The 20300-nt window shown below is 41.9% G+C and overlaps 1 protein-coding gene across 2 annotated transcripts in view; it reads left to right on the top strand.

The window, feature by feature from the left end:
• LOC129865274 (TBC1 domain family member 22B-like) overlaps nucleotides 1-20300 on the top strand; it is a 183722-nt gene that overhangs the window by 30860 nt on the left and 132562 nt on the right. For both annotated transcript variants that reach the window (XM_055937915.1, XM_055937916.1), the window contains exon 6: nucleotides 3254-3324. In XM_055937915.1, coding sequence (XP_055793890.1) covers nucleotides 3254-3324 — 71 coding nt within the window. The remainder of the gene's footprint in view (nucleotides 1-3253; nucleotides 3325-20300) is intronic.

Here is a 20300-nt window from a genome sequence, read left to right as displayed (position 1 = left end):
TCTGTTACGATTGCACACTTCAGGAGGAAGGCGATATTATTGGGACGCGACCATAGTGTTCTGTGGGCTGTGATTCACTATAGAATCTATGTATGTCAGTAGAGACCCTGGAGATACGGAGAGGAAATATGGTACAATTGCTATGTCCTATAGGCTAGCCTTTATCCTATGCCTACCGTCACTGTGTTGTTGATTTTATATGGTGTATATCTAATAAATGCTTGATTTCTTGCTCTCTTGAATTTTTTTAGAATTTTTTTTACATTTTATTTTACCCCGTTTTCTCTCCAATTTCATGGTATCCAATTGGTAGTTACAGTCTTGTCTCATCGCTGCAACTCCTGTATGGACTCGGGAGAGGCGAAGGTCGAGAGCCGTGCGTCCACCGAAACACAACCCAACCAAGCCGCACTGCTTCTTGACACAATGCCCACTTAACCCGGAAGCCAGCCACACCAATGTGTCAGAGGAAACACCGTACGTCTGGCGACCGTGTCAGCATGCACTGCACACAGCCCGCCACAGGAGTCACTAGTGTGCGATGGGACAAGGACATCCCTGCCGGCCAAACCCTCCCCTTACCTAGACGACACTGGGCCAATTGTGCACCGTCCCATGGGTCTCCCGGTCAGCTACGACAGAGCCTGGACTCGAACCCAGAATCTCTTAGTGGCACAGCTAGCCCAGCGATGCAGTGCCTTAGATCTCTGCACCACTCAGGAGACCCTGAAAATGGTTTTGAATCTCAATGGGAATGAAAATAATAAATAAAAGGATAAATAGATGAAAAACTAACATGCTCAGAATGTTGTTAAGCCTAAGTGGCGATGGTATACAAAGCATTAGTGATAGGCTATACAACGTATTAGTAATTGTATAAGTGGATACTTGATTTAGCCAATGGACTAATCCAGGCCTTCCTGTTTAGAACATGCCAACATTTCCCATTGCAATATCTGTCACTAACACGATACTCTATTGCGTTTGTTTTAGAACTGCCGGGCAAAGTAATTTGGAACTAATCAATATGTCTGCTGTGTTGTACCAATTTCATGCCTGCGATCTGAACAAGAGTCGAGGTTAGGCCTAAGTCGGAGATGCTTCTGTTTTTACATGGAGGGAGGTAGAGTGGGAGGGATGGAAGGAGAGGGATAGTGTTCGAAAGATGGAGGGAGAGAGAGAGAAGGGGAGGTAGAGTGGGAGGGAGGGATGGATGGGTAGGTGGTGTGTGGGAGGGGGAGAGGAAGCGGTGTTTTGCCTGCCGGTGTCATCTCATTTACACTCAAATCAGTTTCCCCCGTTCTCCTAACACGAGTGAGACAATGCACAATATGCAATTACACTGAAGAGATTCTTGTTGAATTTGGATTTGAATAAGCAAGCGGAATGTTAATGATACAGTCCTAAACTTTAGTTAGGCTGAAGCAAGGCTCGATGCATTGCCATTTGTGAATTATGGCTGAATGACACCGGTGAAGGTCTTGTGTGCGTCCCAAGTACCCTAGTATTCCATTTTATAGTCCACTACTTTTTACCATGGCCAATAGGGCTCTGGCTAAAAGTAGGGTACTGTATAGGGGTCAGCAATAGTTGGCCTGCGAGCAAAACCGTCCCGCCAGTGACGAATACAAAAAGAGACATTATCGTGTGTCAATGTAAGCAAGCCATGAAATGATTATTTTAAAATAAAATCTATTTTTAGGTTTAGTTGTGTTCAATTTGCAGAGCGTAAATAATTTAAATGATGTTCCATCCACTCCATCAGAAATCTTCTCACAGCTGAATTTTGTTGCAAACTATAGCAATACTGAGAATTCACTGCAATTCAATAGGATCTCCATATCTCTTTATATATACAAGGGCTCTCTGAGTTGAGCGATGGTTCAATGTCATATCTCTATCTAAAGGTTCCTATAGTTTAGTGCACAGACTAATGCAAACAATTGTACCTCTGTACCTCATGTGCATTCACTGCTCCATACATGTATGTTCAAGGACTCTCATCGAGTGAGGATAAATTGTTCATGGTCAGATTTCTTTAGGTTTCTGTAGAGTAGTGCACAAACCATAGAACTATAAAGTTATGTACAAAGCAAAACTATTCGGCTAGCAAGTCCCCAATCAATGTCATCCTTTTATTTTGCGATAGGAACGCCATCTAGCTCATTTCTGAATGTCCTGTTCTGAATATGTAAAGGTTCCTCTGCTATGTACTCAGCCAGTTTCCTCAGTCAGTCTTTTTGTTATCATAATATTCATCATATCTACAGTAGTCAATGGGTAGAGTAGGCAGCGTAGTTGTCCATGTTCTCAACAGGAAATGGAAATAAAGACCTTTCCTCTTCAAATAGGGGTGTTTTTATGTCCAATTTAGCACGGTCCTCTCTCGCAGAGTTTGAAGTATGCAGTGGACATATTGTGAAAGAATCCAGTGTTAAACTATGGCTGCATCTCAAATGACACCCCATTTCCTATATACAGTAGTACACTGCTTTTGACCAGTGCACTAATGGGCCATGGTCAAAAGTGCACTACATAGGTTGCAAATTGGGACACAGCCAATGTGAAGAATCCAGCATAAACCATTTTTTTGGGGGGTGGTTTTATAGACCCAGAGGGAGCTCATCTTTCCCAATTTAAAAGTCCAATTTGCACCTCTCTGTGAGATTTATTCACATTAACGCTCGTGGGCCCCAGAACCCGGCCTCCTGACAATGTGGTGGGAAACCTCTTTAAACCCATCAAATTCTAATGTTATGGAAGTCAGAGACCGTGAGGAGAATCTTTGGGTTTGGAATTCATTTCCTGGCACCCCAATGCCTGTATGTGTTAGATATCAGGGAATGTGGGAAAAATATACAGCAATTCAGAAATCTGCATGCTGTTGTCTTTCAAGGAAATATGTTTTCCTCTAGAGCGAACATATGTTTTGGGTTCATTTTCTGGCATCATGATCTCTGTAGGTGTTGGGATTTCTGAGTATTTGGGGGAAATAGGCTGTACAGTAAATATGCATGTCGCTGTCTTTCCAGGAAATATGTCCCCCCCCCCGACGCAAACATGATAAATGCATTAGGCTGATGCTGTAGGCTTATCTGTATCCTAAGGCTTTGTAGTGGAATATGTAATTGTTGACATTTGTGTTCATTTAATTATTCTATTTTCTTTTGCTTTCTTCAGGCAAAGAATCTCAGTGGTCTTGTATATTCTTTGAAAGTGTCATAATGTAATTCTCTGTCTTTTCCACTTTCAGATGAATTACGAAAGTTGAGCTGGTCTGGAATTCCGCGCCAGGTTCGTCCAATCACGTGGAAGCTCCTTTCGGTAAGTAAGGGTGTTCTGATGAAATGGCTTGTTCTGCACTTTGTAAAAACCCAGAGTGCATTGAGTGAATGTTGGAAAAAGATCTTGGCTCCTTTCTAAACATAACAATGTGAATGCAAAGAGGGCTCGGTCCACAAAATAGGTGAAGTGAACTGGCAAAAGAGTTGAGTCCTCATTTCAAAGGCAAGGGCAGTGTGAATACAAAGAGAACTGAGTTTTTGCCCCAGAGTTCACATTAAAGAGGACTATATGTGAACCCCCCCCCCCCCCCCCCCCCCCCCCCCCCCCCCCAAAAAAAACTAACTCAGCCCAATTTAATGATCTTTGCCTTACGGCTATGACCACATCACAGCCATGATACAAATGACATGGCCTCTCATGTATACAAATGGATACAAATGGCCTCTCATGTATTATTGATTAGTTATACTACAGATGGTTAGGAATACCCATTGTTAGAGCCTATCCTGCCCATGATATACAAGGCAACATACACATGGCCTCATTCATAAAAAGTACCATTGTTTATGTTGTTACCTAGCAACGCACTACTAATTTTACAGATCCACTTTCTCATCTGCCTAGCCGTGCAACTTATACACTTTATCCTCACTGTATAAACTATCTAGACATTTGCAATATTGAAATTCGATCTCCACTGTGCTATAATAATGAACCTGTTGGGAGTCTGGATGAGACGGGCACCTTTTCTCAGCCAATCGAAATCATGGAATCTGCTTAGTTTTTATGGATATATACAAAGAAATGTCAATTTTTAAAAAAACTGGTGAAATGAAATGCAGCTACTTTGCTATCTTTCCAGCTTCAGTCTAAAGTGATTGTTAGCTCTGTAGTTGGCTAGCTAGCAATGGAGGGAGGAGCCTCCATATCAACCTTTTTTTTGCCATAGCAACCTGCAAAGTTCTGGAATGTCAACCAGCGCTCGGGTGGCTTTGCTTTACATGGCAGTCGGTATGAATAGAGCTAACGACCAGAGAATGCTTAAAATTGCACTCGGACAACTAGCATTAGTGAATGTAGCATCACATTTTGTTGAACAATTTATGGTTTGGGAAATAATCTTGCTTTTTAATGCTAGTAACCTGTTGTATAAAAGCAATTCTACACTTGAGTCCATGTGTTATGCCATTTTTATCATGGCTCTGGTGGCTGTTGTGGCCTCGTATTATTGCTTAACTTCTCTAGGGTAGGGGGCAGCATTCGGAATTTTGGATGAAAAGCATGCCCAAATCAAACTGCCTGCTATTCGGGCCCAGAAGATATGATATGCATATAACTGGTAGATTTGGATAGAAAACACTCTAAAGTTTTTAAAACTGTTAAAATAGTGTCTGTGAGTATAACAGAACTGATTTGGCAGGCGAAAAGCTGAGAAAGATTCATTCAGGAAGTAGGTTATATTTTGGTTTTGTAGTTTTCTATTCAATGCCATTACAGTATCCATTGACTTAGGACTCAAATTGCAGTTCCTATGCCGTCCACTAGATGTCAACAGTCTTTAGAAATTGTTTCAGGCTTGTATTCTGAAAAATTAGGAAGTAAGAGCTGTCTGAATGAGTGGACCCTAAAGTGTCACAGAGCTTTTTCATGCACGTGACCGAGAGAGTGCCTTTCTTGTTTACCTTTTATATTGACGATATTATTGTCCGGTTGAAATATCATCGATTATTTAGCCTAAAAACAACCTGAGGATGGAATATAAACATCGTTTGACATGTTTCTATGAACTTTATGGATACTTTTTGGATTTTTTGTCTGCCTGTTTTGACTGCGTTTGAGCCTGTGGATTACTGAAGAAAACGCGCAAACAAAACTGAGGTTTTTGGATTTAAAGAGACTTTATCGAACAAAAGGAACATTTATTGAGTAAATTAATGTCTGCTGAGTGCAACCATATGAAGATCATCAAAGGTAAGGGATTCATTTTATCTCTATTTCTGACTTGTGTAACTCTTCTACTTGGCTGGTTACTGTTTGTAATGATTTGTCTGCTGGGCTCTGTTCTCAAATAATCGCAAGGTATGCTTTCGCCGTAAAGCATTTTTAAAATCTGACACCGTGGTTGGATTCACAAGAAGTTAATCTTTAAACCTATGTAAAATATGTTTTGTTTTCTGAATTTTTATAATGAGTATTTCTGTATTTGAATTTGGCGCCCTGCAGTTTCACTGGCTGTTGAAGAGGTGGGTCGCTACCGTCTCACGTACCCTAGAGAAGTTAATTAAATAATGCTGTAATTGAAAATGTAACACCCAATGTAGGCTACTGCCCCTTTAAGAGCTAGCATTGATTTTGTACCATATGTTGTGATTGTCACCAAATATTTTCTCTTCTCACACTATTCAAACCTCACAAACAAATAACCAGCTTATGAAGTTCTATAGATCACATATTGCAAAAACATTATCTGAACATTGTGTCAGTACAAAACTCCACACATATTTAGGAATTTCTGTGCATTCATGACAATCGCTAATCAATTTCCAAAAACGGCACACGTTTCTTCTGTGAACCTGTACATCATCGGCTCTTGTGAGGGGTTATGGCAGGGGAAACGGTGTTGCAGTAGTCGAGTCGAGAATAATGACGAGAGAACGTGTGGAGCTTTGTGTTCACATTCCGGGGCTCTTTTGAGGTCCTTTGGCGTGTTCACAAATTGTCTGAAAGGGACCATTCATTTTGTTAACAAAAATTGGCTGAATGGCACCATGTGTGAAAACACCCTAAAACCATCTTGTCAGTTTTCTCCTAGGCGCTGTCTCTCTCTCGCTCTCTCGCTCTCTCTCTCGCTCTCTCGCTCTCTCTCTCGCTCTCTCGCTCTCTCTCTCGCTCTCTTGCGCTCGCTCTCTCGCTCTCTCTCGCACGCGATCTCTTTCTTCTCTCTCGCACGTGCTCTCTTTCTTCTCTCTCTCTCGCACGCTCTCTCTCCTCTCTTTCGCACGCTCTCTCTCCTCTCTCTTTCGCACGCTCTCTCTCCTCTCTTTCGCACGCTCTCTCTCCTCTGTCTCTCTCCTCTCTGTCTCTCCTCTCTGTCTCTCTCCTCTCTGTCTCTTCTCTCTGTCTCTCTCCTCTCTCTCTCGCGCGTGCTCTCTACTCTCTCTTTGTCTGTCTCTCTTTCTCTTTGTCTGTCTCTCTCGTTGTCTGTCTCTCTCTTTGTCTGTCTCTCTCTTTGTCTGTCTCTCTCCCTGTGATTCATGGAGATTAATAACGCTCTTTACCTCCATTTAGAAATTAATTGCCAGGCACAAATAATGTATTCACAATACAGAATGTTTACTCATTAAGCTATTGTTGCAGTTTACAGTGACCCAACTAGTGAGTGACTTCAGTCTGGTGATCACTTCAGTGTGTGGGGCATTACTTTGAGTGGTGTGACTTTCACATTAATTGCTGTGTGTAGTCCCACAGACACAATAGCTCATTAAATTGCCTAGGGGTACGGCAAAGATTTAGTTGTCAACACAAATTAGTGTCAGAGGTCCCCAGTTCTGTGTGAGGGGCTGAGATGCAGTGGTGTAAAGTACTTTAGTAAAAATAATTTAAAGTACTACATAAGTTATTTTTTGGGGTGTCTGTACTTTACTATTTATTTTTCACAATTTTTACTTTTCCTTCAACACATTCTTACAGAAAAGAATGTACTTTTTACGCCGTACATTTTCCCTGATACCCAAAAGTACTCATTACATTTCGAATGCTTAGCAGGATAGGAAATGGTGTGTATTAGAAACTTTAGGGAAGTAATGGGTTACAGTACATTGCACTCTATCTGGGCTTTGCCTCTAAATGGAATCACCTATTATTTTGCTGATGATGGTAGCACATCAATACAATATGGCTATCAGATTCAGATTAGTCATCAATATCCCAATTCAATATCACCCTATCAGGTTGTGCTGTTGGCTCTCAACGGCTTGGTTTTCTGGGATATTTGATAGGTTCCCTTAGACCCCCAGACTCTTCCCACCAAATGTTTAATATAGGCCTATACTGCACAACAGACACATGAGAGATGCAAGTGTTTGTGGTTTGAAAAAAAATGGAAAGGGCGGAGACAGAAAGAAATGCCAAATCCCTGCAACATGCCATCCCTATCCTCTCCTGAAGGATCCTGGGATATCTGAACACTCCCCTGACCTTTAAATCCTCTCTGTCAAGATGCAGTCTGCGATAGACAGGAGAGGCTCTGAGAATCTATTCTCCACCCTCTACCGCTATTCCATAAACTTGGAGCCACATAATAAAACTTCACTCTCGGCGCGTCCCCTGTGACCTTCTCTGCTCCCGACCGTGCCATGGATATTCAATTTATTCCTTTCCAGAGGCTGGTTAGCGCTAGCTGTATTACCTTTTCTGAAAGAGACAATCAGGCATTCTAGGTTGTTAATACATTTTAATTCTGCATCACCACCCATACTATCCCCCCCAGTTGCATTTTAACACCTGACTGCACAAATTATACATAACTGTCTCAATCATTATTTGGAAACGGAGTTAATTATAAGGTAAGAAAACAGTGAATGAGCCTTTTTATATTCGCATCATTCTACCTCTCCCTGGGTGATATCTCTATACGCCACAGTTATGTTTAGACTCGTCTCTGTCTGTACCATAAGACACAGAGAGAACTTCTTCAGCTTCCGGCTCTGTGAAAAATAATAAGTGTTTCTGGAATAATGAATAAGAAGCTTTTAAAGAAGAATCGTCCACTTGGGTTCCAGTGCCTGGAGGGAGTCAATTAAGTGGATTTTCGCTGATAAAAATGGCTAAGCCGCCCGTGGCAATGTGTACACTTTCCTAATGGAGCGGAATTGTTAAATGTTAAGTGCTGGTAAAGTAGCAGCTAACTGGCTTTGTGGTATTGATGTGGCTGCAAGGCCAGATGTGATATATAGCCTAGTGTAGGCCCCATAGTCAGCACAGCATGTTATCTGTAGCATATAGGCCTATGGGTCATTATATATCAAATCAAGGGCCTTTTTCCAAAGCCATTTTTTCATTAATTGATTTTCATATGCAATGACCCATGTAGAAACTGTATATAGAAATCATATCTCTGCACTCAACACAACTTAGTGCCACTAAACCTGAAAAGTAGCAGCTATTACCAGCTTAAATGTGGGACGCCTCGTCAACAGCCAGTGAAACTGCAGGGCGCCAAATTCAAAATAACGGAAATCCCATAATAAAAATTCCTCAAACATACAAGTATCTGAGTACAGCGCTCAGAGACCAACACAACCCAAACAGATATCCGCCATGTTGTGTAGTCAACAGAAGTCAGAAATAGCATTATAAATATTCACTTACCTTTGATGATCTTCATCAGAATGCACTCCCAGGAATCCCAGTTCCACAATAAATGTTTGTTTTGTTTGATAATGTCCATCATTTATGTCCATATACCTCCTTTTTGTTCTCGCGTTTAGCCCAGTAATCAAAATTCACGAGGCGCGATCACTAGGTGCAGACGAAAAGTCAAAAAGTTCCGTTTCGGTCCGTAGAAACATGTCAAACGATGTATAGAATCAATCTTTAGGATGTTTTTAACATAAATCTTCAATAATGTTCCAACGGAGAATTCCTTTGTCTGTAGAATTTCAATGGAACGCAAGCTAACTATCACGTGAACGCTCGTTGTCAGCTCATGCCTCTCTGGCAGACCTCTGACTCAATCCCCTCTCATTCGCCCCCCACTTCACAGCAGAAGCCTCCAACAAGGTTCTAATGACTGTTGACATCTAGTGGAAGCCTTAGGAAGTACAATATGACCCCATAGACACTGTGTATTCTATAGGCAATGAGCTGAAAAACTACAAACTTCAGATTTCACACTTCCTGGTGTGATTTTTTTCTCAGGTTTTTGCCTGCCATATGAGGTCTGTTATACTCACAGACATCATTCAAATAGTTTTAGAAAACTTCAGAGTGTTTTCTATCCAAATCTACTAATTATATGCATATTCTAGCTTTTATGGCTGAGTAGCAGGCAGTTTAATTTGGGCATGCTTTTCATCCAAAATTCCCAATGCTGCCCCCTACCCTAGTAAAGTTAACTCTAGTACAAACATAACTTTATGACCATTGAGATGCATACCATTTCTGAGTAATTTAGTGTCTTGCTTGGTCGGGGCGAGAGGCACAATGCCATTGAGTACTTCTCCCTACAGGCCAGGAATATGTCCCATTCAGGCTACAGGAAGCCCTGGTGCCTCAGTGTTTGCCATGCTGAGACTGGCACACTGATGTTGGTGGTGCCAATGAAGGACAGGGTAGATAGCAGGTGATAGAAAGGTGCTATCACAGCCCGTGTGTCTGAACGGTCTCTGGTGAGGGACAAACACCAGTGATTTTTATGTAGAAAGACTGAGAAGCTCAGTTCAGGTGGCTTTTTAAAAGGACCTTCTACTCCAAAATGAATGAAAATACAATTGTACTGGCACCATCTGAAATATAATTTCCACCTCCAGAATTGAGACTAACATATTGATAAAATGATTTGGTACAACGTGGTCCATATTATCAGGTATGCTATTAGCAATAAGCATTATCATCTGTAGCCCAACTGATGCAGCATAGTGGCTGTAAATAAATAAGCTGAAGCATGGGGTTGCCTATTTGCATTTACCCTATTGGGCTAATCATTAGCTAGATCCGAAATGTAATCTTTTAACTAGTTAGCATCCTATTTATGAATTTTATGTCCCAAAAAATCTTGCATAAACACAGTGAATATGACCTAACAGGTAGGCCTACATTAACCTCGTAACCCGCCACCTGGGCTAACATGACCCCTGCCTGTACTTCTCACGGAAACCATCACCATTTTATCCCCCAACACTTTCCCTGGTTGCCACTCAACTAAAAATGTAAAGAAAATAAATAAAATCACTCCAAATAAAATGATTTTGAGGTAGGGTGGCGTTTTACGCCAAGTTGGTATGTCTCACCTTCATCTGCCTATGGCTGGCTCATCTGTCATCCTGACTCAGACCCAGAGCTAGAGCTCCACATCGATGCACGCTATTGAACCCCCTGTGTGGTATGTGTGTTTCTGTCTGTGCTCTTGTGTTCTTGGTATCCCTCTTCTGTGTCTTTCTGCATCTAGTCCTGTGTTTGTGTATCTGTGATTTTGTCATAAGAATTAAAACAGCAGGGAATCATCTTTAAACTAGAGCGATGACTCGTCAGGCCTCTGTGGGAGCAGAGGGGGCTGCCGTCACCGTTTTGAGGCGCTGTTGTTTTCCTGCAAAATCAATTCTCTTCATCCTGCTGACTTCTCACAACCTACTGCGCACACACACATATTGTTCAGACTTCAGCAACCTTCTCCAGCGCTCTACTAAGTAGAATTTTTTTTGTTTGTCAGTTCCTCGCTAGAAAATAAAGATTTCATTTAATCCCTAAATTGATTCCATAGGCTTCTTTTTTTCCTGAGGGAGAGCAGTGGGAGAACAGGTTGTGTGTGTTTGTGTCAGGTGCCCGCCCATGGATTCACAGAGCGATTAGTGGAGAAAGGAATCACCAGCAAGTTAATGGGATCTTTAGATGTATCTTGGCTGGCCAGCTGTAATACAGTAGCCTACTGACTGTCAGAACCTCATAGTTTTATTTTCTCCTCTTCCAAAACTTTCACAAGTGCCCGGCTATTGATTCTTCTAATTTTCACAAATTCAGATGCAGTCAAATATATTGGCACCCTTGAATTATTCATTATTTCTTTTAAGTTGAAAAAAACGTTGTTTGCGAGTGAATTTGTTTGACTTACAACTGCACAGGATCTAAGAAAAAAAAATGGAATTGAGATTTTTCACTTTAAAGTAAAAAAAATAGCTAGGACTATATTATTGAATATTCATATTAAGTTGGTTGGAGGCAATGATTGTCATTTGCTGTGTAATTTCTCACCTGGTAAGTTACAGGTGCCTTCATGATTAAAAATAGCTATTCAACCAGTTTTGAAAAGATAAAACAGAGCATTCTACTCCATTGCACTTCATAGTAAAGTGCAACTATGCCAATATACACTGCTCAAAAAAATTAAGGGAACACTAAAATAACACATCCTCGATCTGAATGAATGAAATATTCTTATTAAATACTTTTTTCTTTACATAGTTGAATGTGCTGACAACAAAATCACACAAAAATGATCAATGTAAATCAAATTTATCAACCCATGGAGGTCTGGATTTGGAGTCACACTCAAAATTAAAGTGGAAAACCACACTACAGGCTGATCCAACTTTGATGTAATGTCCTTAAAACAAGTCAAAATGAGGCTCAGTAGTGTGTGTGGCCTCCACGTGCCTGTATGACCTCCCTACAACGCCTGGGCATGCTCCTGATGAGGTGGCGGATGGTCTCCTGAGGGATCTCCTCCCAGACCTGGACTAAAGCATCTGCCAACTCCTGGACAGTCTGTGGTGCAACGTGGCGTTGGTGGATGGAGCGAGACATGATGTCCCAGATGTGCTCAATTGGATTCAGGTCTGGGGAACGGGCGGTCCATAGCATCAATGCCTTCCTCTTGCAGGAACTGCTGACACACTCCAGCCACATGAGGTCTAGCATTGTCTTGCATTAGGAGGAACCCAGGGCCAAACGCACCAGCATATGGTCTCACACGGGGTCCGAGGATCTCATCTCGGTACCTAATGGCAGTCAGGCTACGTCTGGCGAGCACATGGAGGGCTGTGCAGCCCCCAAAGAAATGCCACCCCACACCATGACTGACCCACCGCCAAATTGGTCATGCTGGAGGATGTTGCAGGCAGCAGAACGTTCTCCACGGTGTCTCCAGACTCTGTCACGTCTGTCACGTGCTCAGTGTGAACCTGCTTTCATCTGTGAAGAGCACAGGGCGCCAGTGGCGAATTTGCCAATCTTGGTGTTCTCTGGCAAATGCCAAACGTCCTGCACGGTGTTGGGCTGTAAGCACAACCCCCACCTGTGGACGTCGGGCCCTCATACCACCCTCATGGAGTCTGTTTCTGACCGTTTGAGCAGACACATGCACATTTGTGGCCTGCTGGAGGTCATTTTGCAGGGCTCTGGCAGTGCTCCACCTGCTCCTCCTTGCACAAAGGCGGAGGTAGCGGTCCTGCTGCTGGGTTGTTGCCCTCCTACGGTGTCCTCCACGTCTCCTGATGTACTGGCCTGTCTCCTGGTAGCGCCTCCATGCTCTGGACACTACGCTGACAGACACAGCAAACCTTCTTGCCACAGCTCGCATTGATGTGCCATCCTGGATGAGCTGCACTACCTGAGCCACTTGTGTGGGTTGTAGACTCCGTCTCATGCTACCACTAGAGTGAAAGCACCGCCAGCATTCAAAAGTGACCAAAACATCAGCCAGGAAGCATAGGAACTGAGAAGTGGTCTGTGGTCACCACCTGCAGAACCACTCCTTTATTGTGGGTGTCTTGCTAATTGCCTATAATTTCCACCTTTTGTCTATTCCATTTGCACAACAGCATGTGCAATTTATTGTCAGCAGCAGCATACCACCCTGCATACCATTGCTGGCTTGCTTCTGAAGCTAAGCAGGGTTGGTCCTGGTCAGTCCCTGGATGGGAGACCAGATGCTGCTGGAAGTGGTGTTGGAGGGCCAGTAGGAGGCACTCCTTCCTCTGGTCTAAAAAATATCCCAATGCCCCAGGGCAGTGATTTGGGACACTGCCCTGTGTAGGGTGCCGTCTTTCGGATGGGACGTTAAACGGGTGTCCTGACTCTCTGAGGTCATTAAAGATCCAATGGCACTTATCGTAAGAGTAGGGGTGTTAATCCCGGTGTCCTGGCTAAATTCCCAATCTGGCCCTCAAACCATCATGGTCACCTAATAATCCCCAGTTTACAATTGGCTCATTCATCCCTGTCCTCTCCCCTGTAACTACTCCCCAGGTCGTTGCTGCAAACGAGAACGTGTTCTCAGTCAACTTACCTGGTAAAATAACGGTAAAATAAAATAAATAAATAAATTGTCAATCAGTGTTGCTTCCTAAGTGGACAGTTTGATTTCACAGAAGTGTGATTGACTTGGAGTTACATTGTGTTATTTAAGTGTTCCCTTTATTTTTGTTGAGCAGTGTATTTGATTGCATCTGTAAGCGTGGCGGATGGATGGTAGTTTTGTTGAAGTTAGTTAGAATGCTCATTCACTGTGCGATTCAAACAAATCCCAGAGTGGACTGCAGTATCATGCACGAACCAGGGGTTGGAACCTGAATTATTTTCCAATCGTTTCATTCTGAACAGAACCACCTTTTTTGTTTTGTTCCACTGTTGCTACCCTCAAAATAAAGGTCTGAACCGGTTATCGTCCCTTTTAATTGATTTAAAAAAAACATTTAGCGCATTAAATTACTTAACCAATCAGTGTGGATAGAGCAGGCATGCTAGTTGTTTACATTCGTGATGCACAGGCAAGTGTAGACTATGGCGCAAGATGCGACTGAACTTTTGCGGGTGGGGAGAGAGCTAGCGAGGGTTGAGGAGGCAGCTTGAAGCGCTGGGCATCTTGTTATAGCCAGCGTTATCTGAATTACGTCCACCAAATTATACCTAGGAGGAGTGGCTTCTATGGAGAAACTTTAAATTTCCTTTGAGTTAGCTAACGAGCTTGAGCTAACGAGCTTGAGCTAGCAAGCAAACGAGCTTGTGTGTGCAGAGCGACACCAGAATTAAAACCACATCTTACCATTTTGAGGTTGATAAGTCCGATGTGATACGTGATAACTACAGTAGGCCTATAGTATCCTTAACTAGCATTGCAAATGATAATCCATTCTTCTCTAGCTAATTAAAAATCTCTCCCTAGCTAATTAAAAATCTCTCTCCCTATATTTTCTGAATCAAGCTTGTAACTTCAATACAGTAGCCTATGCTTCAGAGTGGCGAGGGGCAGGTAGCCTAAACATGCACATGTCAAGATTTTCAGCTTGCAGGCAGTCACTGGAATACGTTTTTGAGTGACAGAGTGAGGGCTTTAGGTGCTTTGTTGCATTTTGTCGTGGGACTAGAAAAAAATTATTAGTGGAATGTAAAATAACGTTGTTAAATCGGTTCCCATGCTTTTAAAATAATGGTTCCCTAACCGTATGGATCACTTACGTTCCAGGTTCATTTTCCATTTCTTGAAAAATTATATTGTCTGGTTTTCGGTTCTGTTCTCGAAACCAGTTCCAACCCTTGGCATAGATACCTACGAACACAACCATAAACCCCCCCTAGCAGCTCCCCCTGCCTGTGTTTCTTACTGTGTAGTTTAAAAGACTGCGGTTGGCTCTGGCATGCTGTAGGAGACATTTACAGGCCTATAAAAACCTTGATAAAGTGAAGTGCCTCCCTCTGCTGTGTGTGTGTGTGTGTGTGTGTGTGTGTGTGTGTGTTCCCTTGTTGACCCTCAGTTCACCCTCCATTAACCTTGGTGGAGGAAACTTTCTCTTCCCTTTATTATGTAAAGTCTGGCAACAGCTGGAGAGACAGAGCAAGGTGCTCCAGCTACTCATCTCACAGCCTTATCTATTCTTCTCACAACATCCTCTCCAAAAATAACACCTACAAGGCTATGTACAAACACTCACAAAATAAAAAAAGAGCACACAATTCACACTTTATAGTTCGAAAAGACAGTTTGATGAAGATTTACTTGGATTTGACCACTCTCCTCTCCCATCTTCACTAATGGGGTTACACGGTAGGATTAGGGGTCGATTTTTAATTGGACAGGAGGACACCTCATTTTAGGAATGACACTTTCATTTACCTAACTGTGGTTTGTGTGCCTGCCTGGCTGTAGAGCACATCTGCTCACAACTATGACAGTCCTGACTCCAAAGGAAGAGGCAATCCTCCTGAACCTGCTTGGAACTGACAGCTCGCGCTGATCAAGATTTTATTACTGTTGACATATATTTTTGTAGGTGAAGAGGAGAAAATTCTAATATTTTATGTATTCTCTACTGTATCCAGCAAACATACTGCCAGCCCACCTCCAAATTACTATAACCAGTGTGTGACTCACTCAAACTGTGCTTGTACTGTATGACGGAGGGGTTTCAATCTTTCGAAGGACACAGTCCTTTTGACTCGCTCCTATTCATGTTCTGACTCAACCACTGCAGGAAAGTCTAACATGTTCCATCAATAAAGTAACCCATTTCTCCTCTCTCGATTCATGAATCAAACTTCCACTCACATCTTGATTCAACTGATTTAATCCTGAGTTTTTGAAAAGAATTTGACCCCACCCAACCTAGTTATCCACTGCATATTTCACAGCAGTAGCACTCGGATAATACTTCCGAGTCTCTTCAAATACTTGACCCTCCTCTGTCACCAACAATAGAATACCAACCCTCACCCCCTCCCTTTACAGCACATTATCAAGTCAGTGTGATTACATGGATATATGGTAATGGCCCTTACAGCCAGTGCTCAGGGGGCTGCCTGACACATATACGTCTTGTTAGAGCCATTTTGTTGGGCCGTGGGAGTGAAGAATGGGCACAAGCCTCAACTGCTCCAGAGATGAATGGTTTTCTGGGGCTGTAGATTTCCAGGCAATCAATTACTGAATCACTATAGGCCTAGTCTACACCACCAGGACTTGTCTTTTCTGTCCCAGACATATGGTGTATACTGTAGCTAGATACATTCTCGCTGGAGGAGAGGGAGAAGTTTGTGTGTGTGTTAAGTGTTATGCCACTGTTAGGCCATTAACCCTCTCTGCATTAATCTCTGCCCATCTGTTATTGAATGTGGGTTGATGTTATTCTCTTCATATGGCCAACAACCTGAACAGTTCCCTTTCAAGTTCCCCTGGCATACTGAAACATTTGCTCATGCAGTGGAAGTGTGTCAGTAGTACAGTGCTCTAACAGGCTGTGTCCCAAATGGCACCCTCATCCCTACATAGAGTAGTGCACTACATTTGCACTACATTTGCCCCAGTGTGAGGCCCACTGGAGCGCAGTCCATTGAGCAGATTTAAAGTGATTGGAAGTTACTGTATCCCTAACGTAGTTCCCACGATGTGTGTGGGTGCTTGGGTGTGTGTGCGTCTAGCCTAGACTAGTGTGTATGCTGGGCTTGTGAGAAGTCATTCTCAATTCTCAACAACTCAACTTCTCTCTTCCATTTAAGAATGATGGAGGCCACTGTGTTCTTGGGGACCTTCAATGCTGCAGACATTTTTGTGCTACCCTTCCCTAGATCTGTGCCTCAACACAATCCTGTCTCGGAGCTCCACGGACTATTCCTTCGACCTCATGGCTTGGCTTTTGCTCTGACATGCACTGTCAAACTGTGGGACCGTAGACCGTTGTGTGCCTTTCCAAATCATGTCCAATCAATTGATTTTACCACATGTGGACTCCTTTCGGGCGGCAGGTAACCTAGCGTATGGAAATGTTGGGGCATTACCCGAAAGATTGCTGGATCGAATACCCGAAATGACAAGCTAAACATCTGTCATTTTGCACCTGAGCAAGGCAGTTAACCCACTGTTCCCCAGGAGCCGATGACGTGGATGTCGATTAAGGCAGCCCCCCCCCCCCCCCCACCTCTCTGATACAGAGAGGGGTTGGGTTAAATGCGTAAGGCACATTTCAGTTGAATGTATTCAGTTGTACAACTGACTAGGTATCCTCCTTTCCAATCAAGTTGTAGAAACATCTCAAGGATGATCAATGGAAACAGGATGCACCTGAGCTCAATTTTGAGTCTCATCGCAGAGGATCTGAATACTTATGTAAATCAAGTATTTCTGTTTTTCATTTTTAATACATTTGCAAAAATGTCGAATCCTGTGTGTAGATTGATGAGGAACAAAATGTGTTTAATTCATTTTAGAATAAGGCTGTAACAGAATGTGGAAAAAGTCAAGGGGTCTGAATACTTTTGAATCCACTGTATAAAGATCCAATCCATTAAAAACATTGGAGGCCCCTCACACTTCTGTGTTGTGATGCAAACAATTTGCATAGCGCATAGAATTAAAAAGGTATTTTCGGATATTATTCATCCCAATTAGGAAGGTTTTTTATTTGGACAATAGATTCGAGATAATATTAGACAAGTACTGGAACAATAGAACGCTATGAAAAATTAAGGGAACCAGCCTGGTATTCGAAGCTGCCTATGAAAAAGCTTTTGGTAAAGTACGACTGGCATTTAAATTTAAATGCCTGGAATTTTTCCATTTTGGAGAATCTCTTATACAATGGGTTAAAGTTATGTATAGTAACCCTAGATGTAAAATAGTAAATATTGGCTACTTCTCAGAAAGTATTAAACTAACAAGAGAAGTATAAGAAGGTTGTCCACTATCGGCATATTTATTTATTATGGCTATAGATATGTTAGCTATTTAAATCAGATCCAACAAAAATATCAAGGAGCTAGAAATCCAGGGCTTAATAGCAAAGGTTGTACGCTGATGATGAATGTTGTCTGACTGTGTACCGGTACCCCCTGTATATAACCTCGCTACTGTTATTTTATTGTTGCGAGGCTATATTCCTATTATTGTTATTTTTTAAATTTGATTTATTTTGTTTAGATTTTGTTTATTTTTAGTAAATACAGGGTTCAATTTTCGGGCCGACTCTCTTCTCTGTGTCAATGATGTCGCTCTTGCTGCTGGTGATTCTCTGATCCACCTCTACGCAGACGACACCATTCTGTATACTTCTGGCCCTTCTTTGGACACTGTGCTAACTAACCTCCAGACGAGCTTCAATGCCATACAACTCTCCTTCCGTGGCCTCCAACTGCTCTTAAATACAAGTAAAACTAAATGCATGCTCTTCAACCGATCGCTGCCCGCACCTGCCCGCCCTTCCAGCATCACTATTCTGGACGGTTCTGACTTAGTGGACAACTACACATACTTAGGTGTCTGGTTAGACTGTAAACTCTCCTTCCAGACTCACATCAAACATCTCCAATCCAAAGTTAAATCTAGAATTGGCTTACTATTTCGCAACAAAGCATCCTTCACTCATGCTGCCAAACATACCCTCGTAAAACTGACCATCCTACCGATCCTCGACTTCGGCGATGTCATTTACAAAATAGCCTTCAATACCCTACCCAATAAATTGGATGCAGTCTTGTCACCAAAGCCCCATATTCTACCCACCACTGTGACCTGTACGCTCTCGTTGGCTGGCCCTCACTTCATACTCGTCGCCAAACCCACTGGCTCCAGGTCATCTACAAGTCCCTGCTAGGTAAAGTCCCCCTTTATCTCAGCTCGCTGGTCACCATAGCAGCACCTACCTGTAGCACGCGCTCCAGCAGGTATATCTCTCTGGTCACCCCCAAAACCAATTCTTCCTTTGGCCGCCTCTCCTTCCAGTTCTCTGCTGCCAATGACTGGAACGAACTACAAAAATCACTGAAACTGGAAACACTTATCTCCCTCACTAGCTTTAAGCACCAGCTGTCAGAGCAGCTCATAGATCACTGCACCTGTACATAGCCCATCTGTAATTTAGCCCAAACAACTACCTCTTTACCTACTGTTTTTATTTATTTATTTATTTTGCTCCTTTGCACCCCATTATTTCTATCTCTACTTTTTTCTATCTCTACTATCTCTACTTTTTTTCTTTTTTTTTTACTTGCTATATTGTATTTACTTCGCCACCATGGCCTTTTTATATTTTTATTTATTTATATATATATTTTGTTTGCCTTCACCTCCCTTATCTCACCTCACTTGCTCATATTGTATATAGACTTATTTTTCACTGTATTATTGACTGTATGTTTGTTTTACTCCATGTGTAACTATGTGTTGTTGTATGTGTCGAACTGCTTTGCTTTATCTTGGCCAGGTCGCAATTGTAAATGAGAACGTGTTCTCAATTTGCCTACCTGGTTAAATAAAGGTGAAATAAAAAAATAACAACTTGTTTTTTAAATTATATGAGCAATTTTTTTTATTTTATTTGGAATTGCAAGCCAGACAAAATTAGACCGACATGTTTATATAATGAATATGAATTCGGAGGTCAGATATTTTAATATTAAAGCATTAGAGGCTTCAGTCATTCAAAAGTTATACTTAAATCCAAACTGGTTTCCTGGCAGATTAGTAAGAATGGCTCACTCCGTGTGGCCTTTTTCCCTTTATTCATATTACAACCTCTCACTTTCGGTTATTTAAAAATGAAATTATCTCCAAAATATCTGTATATTTAAAACAAGCCAAAGAAAGTTGCAATTTCAGTTTAATACACCAGGAAAGACAGAACAATTATTTCAACAACTATTATTGTTAAACTCAAATATGCTAACTGATTTTAAAAAAATCTATCAAAACAGTAGATTTTTTGTAAATTATGTCACACATGCAGCTAACAAGAATATATGGAAATGTCTGCTCTATCCAAAATTGCGTCCAACTAATTGCAGCATTACTTCAAAAATGGAAGAGGGAAGGGGAAGATGGTAAGGATCTTGTCTCTCGGCATTAAAGACCAAAATTGGTTAAAGAAAATTGTGATAAATAAAAAAGTGTAGCAGCTTATTAAGGACCAAAAAATTGGCAGCTCTTACCAAAAATGTATATTTAATTTACAATCTGTAGAAACTATGAGAATGGAAAGGTTCAGAACTTTTGTTGAACATCACAGTATATGGCAAATAGAAATCAAAACTGGATTGTTTTCAGAGATAGATGGGAGGGGTTGAGGGTAGCTGGAGGATGGGACTAAAAACAAGCAAAAGATAACTAGTGTAAAATATACTGTGTCTGTAGAACATTTATGGTATGTTTAGTCTGGAAATAGAATCCTAAGTGTTGTTGTCCATTTAGTTTACTCCAACAGGGGTGGGGGTTAGGGGAAAATAATAAAGGGAAAAAATATTTTAAAAAGGAGTGGAACTGGCTTCGCGGTACAGTGTTGCGTTTGTAGGACCCTATGATATCCTAACAGTTCTGG

This window comes from Salvelinus fontinalis, chromosome 11, assembly GCF_029448725.1.
Source record: "Salvelinus fontinalis isolate EN_2023a chromosome 11, ASM2944872v1, whole genome shotgun sequence".
Taxonomy (NCBI): domain Eukaryota; kingdom Metazoa; phylum Chordata; class Actinopteri; order Salmoniformes; family Salmonidae; genus Salvelinus; species Salvelinus fontinalis.
The sequence above is the reverse complement of the archived record's forward strand: the minus strand, read 5'-3'. Positions and strand labels throughout refer to the sequence as shown.